Below are 6,000 nucleotides of genomic sequence, written 5' to 3'. Positions count from 1 at the left end.
AGGCTATTCCTAAATGATAAAGCATTTTTGAAAGATTGGTCACTTATTGCGTGGCGGTGCACCCGCGATTGGCTAATTTTAATAAGTAGCACGGCCAAGCGGGTGGCTGACCAAATTCTTATTGAGATACAAGTACTAGAGGCACAGATAAAGACTACTATTACATCTACCGTGTATAAAAAACAACACGATGAATCTAACAAGAGCAACATTGAATTCAGGGATTCTATTTTGCAGCTGAAGATTGACAAATTTAAAAAAGATCTGTCAAAGTTTAAGCACGAGCGTGTATACCCTTACACCAGTGACTCGTACCAGGCACCTGAATTTAGAAACAATGGAAATAGATATGGGTCCAACTATTCCGGTTCCAGCTCAGGATCTGACAGTGATCCAGATCCATCTAATAATCCTCCACCTATGATGAGAGGCAGAGGCCGATCACAAAGATTTCAGAACTATAGAGGCCAAAAAATGGCACAATTTCAACCCTGGTGGCCACCTACTCCCTGGGGACAATTGACGCCTCCTCAATTCCCTTTTCAACCACAGATGGGATCTTTTCCAGGCTATCAGTCCAACTACGGGAATCAGCCTTTTTTATCGCTTGGCCCATGACGGACGCGAGGAAAAAGAAGAAACGCTCAGCCCCAAGTTCATTGGGATGAGTCGTTGGGACCACATGCGGGCACCCGGAGCCACACGAGGAGGAACTCTGCTCAGACAGGGAACGAACACCTCCCAGCCTCGTAGTGAATTTGCGCAGTAAAATACTGACTACCATTGAGGAGACTGTTCTAAACAAAGGGCTCGGTTATGTCATGACTAACCAGGGGGACCCCTCTCAAGTACAAGTGGAACTGGCCCAGTTTTTTCGGAAACCCCGACTGCATTACTTCTTTCGAGACAAAGTCACTACAGTAGACCCTCCTATTGATGAGAAAACTGGTCTCAAAAATAAATCAACCTTTGAACCTCCAGCTCATTTAATACCACCTCAAGCAGTTACCTTTGAAGAGGCTGTAAGGGATGACATCGACAGATTGTGGAATACTCCAAAGAATCATTTCAATAATCTGTCCAGGTTGGAACATCAAGCCCTGCGAGCTCTTATACAAGATTCTTCTATCACAATTAAGCCTGCAGATAAGGGCGGTTCTATCGTGATACAGAACACCAACGACTATAGAACAGAGTGCCTACGTCAGTTGGGTGTTCAAACTATAAACCTCTGACGGTGGATCCCACTGAGAGGTTGACTATTGAGATTAAGATTTTGGTTGAAGAGGCACTTAGTGAAGGCTGGATTACCAACCACGAGGCTTTGTTTCTTCAGACCTCATATCCCACGATGCCTTACTTTTACACTTTACCTAAAGTGCACAAAGCCCAGAGACCACCGCCTTGGAGACCTATTATATCTGGTCAAGGCTCACTTATGGAGCCATTATCTGCATTCGTGGACCATTTTCTAAGGCCTATTGTCCAAACCATGCCCACGTATTTGAAAGATACGACGGATGTCCTGAGGGCTATACCGGAGATTGAGTACAACGCCGAGACAGATTATCTAGTCTCGTTTGATGTTGAGTCGTTGTACACATCGATTCCTCAAGATGAGACCCTGGACACCATTCGGACTATCCTGAGTGAAACTGTGTTGGATTCCATTACTCCAGTTCCCTTTATAATGGCCCTGGCTAAGCTAGCAATGAAGGAGAATTTCTTCAGATATGAGGACACCATCTATCTCCAGACCTCGGGGACCAGTAAGGGCAGCATTTTCGCGCCAAGTTTGGCGAATCTTTATGTCCCTACTTTTGAACAGCAAATCGTCTTGACACCGACTAACCCGTTCCACCCTTACATCAAATGGTGGAAGAGGTATATAGACAATATCCTGGTGGTATGGAGAGGTGATCGGGAGTCGATCCTTTTATTCCATCAGTGGCTCAATACTCAAAATCAATATCTGCGATTCACAGTGGAGATTGATAAAAATAGATTATCTTTCCTAGACCTCTCAATTTATGTTACTGAGACTGGCCTGGAGAGTGAATTGTTTCGCAAACCCATGGCCAGGAACTCTCTGTTACTATATGAGAGCCAACACCCCAAAGCCCTCCGAGACAATTTGCACTACGGGCAGTTTCTCTGAGTGAGGCGCAACTGTTCTGCCAAAGAAACATTTGTGAAACATGCACAGGTTTTGTGTCAACAACTCTCGGAAAGACACTATCCTAAAAAACGAATTAAACGCTCTCTCAAACGAGCAACCAACAATAATCGACAAGCGCTCCTTGACCCTCCGGTAGTTAAACCACCTCTAGAGCGTATGAGTTTTGTTAGTACCTTTAATACCAGATCCAACCAAATACAACAGATTGTGAGGCGACATTGGAGGCTCTTGAATGCAAGTAATGATAAAATTGAGCCTCCTCTATTCGCCTTTAAACGCTCTACGAGCTTGCGTGACCAGTTGATACCAATTGGCACCCTTTGGGATTTACCAGCGCTGACAGGGCATCACCCTTGCGGATGTTGTTCTGTCTGTTTGCAGACAACTCGTTCATCTCAAATTGACATAGGGACAGACCGCCCATGGGTACAGAAACAATTTACTAATTGTAATAGTACCCATGTTATTTACCAGGTTACTTGCCCCAGTAACATCAAATATGTGGGTATGACCACCCGCAAGGTACGAACCAGGATGCTTGAGCACAAAAGTGCATTTAGGTGTAAAAAAACTGTATCCAAACTCACTAAGCATTTTGTAGATTTTGAGCACTTGGAGACGGATTTTATGTGGACCATTTTAGAGAAACCACATATTCCGTCCCATATAGGCGATGTTTCAAATTTTCTGTTCTTAAAAGAACAGAAATGGATATATAGGCTGTCCACCAATACCCGGGGTCTTAATGATGAGATCCCCTGGGCGATCCTTAAGTGAACCTTGGAGTACCCACTGTATATGTTAGGAGTGGTGAGTGATACTAGTACCCATCTAGTGCTGGCTGCGTACTGGATCTACCCAACAGAATTACTTGTTTCCAGTAAGGAGTTTGTAGCTTTTTTGGAGTACTTGTAGCTCCAACATAGACCCCCAGTTTTTCTTGTTGTTAGATTTACATTTTACCAGCTATTGTCTTGGTAGGGTAAAAGCAAAAGCGCAATCAGGAATGAGTGGAGTATGAAGAAAGACCATAAGATCCCACACCTTTAAGGAAGAAGGTATCGTTGAAGCGCTAGGAGCTGATAAAGGTGGATGATAAGAAAGTGAAGATCCTGGCTCCAACTTGGGAAGAATACTTGCAGACGCCAGAGCAACTAAATTTAAATATATGGCCAGTATTATTGAAACTTTGTTATACTCCTGTGAAAAGCTGTAATCTTAAAGAGGAATTATTTCTATACTCTTCCCAGAATTTATATGACGCCAAGAAAAAAGAGTACATTTACGAGAGAGGAGGTTTCTAGATGTAGGAAGTGCGATGCAGAGAATGCCAGCGACATTCACATGATATGCCCAGCATTAACAAGTTTTTGGGTAGAAGTAAGTTCTAGCTTACCAGAGATCTTGGCCAAGCAATTAAGATAAGCGTGTATCTTATATTCTTTGGTGTGGATCTTGAAATTGCAAAGGCCCTCTCAAAACTGAAAATACAATTATTGTTTCATCTTATACTCTTAGCAAGGAAGGAAATATGTAGGAAATGGGTGCAACCTCATCCCCTGCCTGGCCAAGATTGGTTAGCGGCTGTTGAAAAGACTAGTAGACTTGATCCAGGTCTTAAGCCTCACAGCAAAGAATTTGGAGATGTGGTCACATATCTTGAGGTGATGGCCCAGCCCCCTTAGCCTGTAACATCTGTTGGTGAGTCCTATGATTAAACCATGATTGGTGGGACCAGTGAGGCTCCAAAGGAAGGATACCCTAAACATTTTTTTACATCTTATGATATCTCAAACACTTTTCACTCAGGAAATTCTGAACTGAATTAAAAAAGAATAAGGAAGTGTCAAAATGTAAATGGAAACAGTTTCCAAGGTTACATTTACTTTCCACAGGATTCAGCCATTTCACTCCTCTGCAGTGATCTACGGAAAAAGAGACTGAGTGAGTGGAGCAGATGGCCCTTTCCCCAGTGCCATGAAAACCTGTGTGTGTCAAACCTTGTGTGTAATGCAATTTGTGGAATGGAGGAGATGAAACAAAACAGCCCTTTTCAGCCATGTCCTAGCAAAAATATCTCAGTGGCTCTAAATTTACAGACAAACTGGGAGGTGTGGGGAGCAACACAGCGTGGGGGGGGCATCTTGAGAGGTTAAGCACCACAAGATGGAAGGAGCTGGCAAACACTTCACTCTTATGGAGTACTGTATGAAAACAAAAAAAGTGAGCTCCGTAAATATGAACAGTGGAAGGATAAAAGTCAGCCAAACAAATGGATCGTAAAGGCATTATGCTCTAAGGAGTGGGGGAAAACACTAGAATAGGAAGGCAAGTCATAAAAAAAGAAGCAAGCAAATTAGATTGTTAATAAAGCCAACCAACACTAAGCAGCAGGCAGGGTCTGAACCCGCTGTAAACGTGAAACACGTCTTTCTCAATCAGACAACGTGCAATGTCTGGTAGTGCTAAGCGTAAAAATAAGCAAATATAATTTCCGCGTAAAGTTGTAATGCATTGAGGATATTTTAAGTGCAAGAAATCTAATAGTATCATTGTAGGTTAAAAACTGTGGGGTCCCCAAAATAAATGTAGATTGTTCACTTGTGTCAACAGACCATTAAGTGTTCTATTGTATTGCCATTACATACCACCTCATACCACAGATGAGGCGCCAAAGCACATAAGCACATGGGTAGCATGGCACAATGGCGGGGGGTGGTGCTTAGGAGGAAGTGTGTTGAAACTGCTGTGTGGTGAAGAAAGGGGTTTGGTGTAATGCATTAGTGACCAGAGTTATATCTTTTCAGTCTAGACTTAGTGAGTTGAAAACTTATTCAGCACTTATATGTGTTTAATCTACCCTAGTTATCCAAATAGTATGATATCACTTTAGCAACAGGTTGCACCTAACATGTCACATCCCCTTGTTTGAGTCAATGTTGTTTTACCATGCTTTTTGTAATTTTATGTGAGATTGTTCTGAATATCTTTCATGTAAGAAATTACCCCAATATCTTGTCACTGAATTACCTCATGTTTTATATTTAGAAGCAACATGCACAGGGAATCGCAGCGCTAATCTCATTTGTTATCTTTGCATCATTGATTATATTTTACATGCTCTCCTTCTTTGTTCATGTCAGTAATTCTTTTTCAGACTTCCCCAATTGTATTTGTTGGGTTAATAACTGAATGATGTCATTGTTATGTTGTAGAGACACACAGCTCGTGACATGGATGCAGGCAACAGCACCATCCTTAGATGTATTTCATACCCTCCTACAGGTGCTGATAAACACTCCCTTCATGCACGATGGAGTAGAGGAAGTGAGATGCACTCTGTAGTGTGATGCGAATCCTCCCAAATGCAAAAACAGTTTTTTAAAGTCTCACGTAAAAAACTGCTTGAGATGCTGATGCTAGGACGATGAGCGGAGTTATCTCACAACGTTATGTATTAGGTTGAGGCCATGTTTACAACCTCAAAGAAAGGGATCCAGACTAAGTCAATGAGAAATCAATCAGGAGAAGGAACCCCAAGATGGACTTCGAAGAGATACAATATCAGTATACTGAGGAAACACATGTATTATCAACCATTCAAAGATGAGAAGGGTCCAAACGGAACAGCACTAAATTCTAGTCTCGAATCCAGGCACTGGGAGCACACTAATATACACAAACACTATGGTCAATGTATTTACCCTCGTACAGTATAAGCAGCACAGACTTATGCTGGCGCCAAGTGGTACCAAGACTTGCATAGTTGCGCATGGGAGCTTAAAGCTAATCCTGCTGGGAGGATGCTTGGAGACCACCAT

At 42.5% G+C, this 6,000-nt stretch overlaps 1 protein-coding gene across 1 annotated transcript in view; it reads left to right on the top strand.

Moving 5' to 3' along the window:
• The first annotated feature begins 1,351 nt into the window (after window positions 1-1,351).
• Window positions 1,352-6,000, top strand: part of LOC144790876 (uncharacterized) — a 128,039-nt gene continuing 123,390 nt past the window's right edge. Inside the window, exon 1 of the mRNA XM_078665530.1 lies at window positions 1,352-1,769. Within this exon, the coding sequence (XP_078521656.1) occupies window positions 1,352-1,769 (418 nt within the window). The remainder of the gene's footprint in view (window positions 1,770-6,000) is intronic.

The sequence above is a fragment of the Lissotriton helveticus genome, chromosome 11 (assembly GCF_964261635.1).
Source record: "Lissotriton helveticus chromosome 11, aLisHel1.1, whole genome shotgun sequence".
NCBI classification, from domain to species: Eukaryota; Metazoa; Chordata; class Amphibia; order Caudata; family Salamandridae; genus Lissotriton; species Lissotriton helveticus.
The sequence above is the reverse complement of the archived record's forward strand: the minus strand, read 5'-3'. Positions and strand labels throughout refer to the sequence as shown.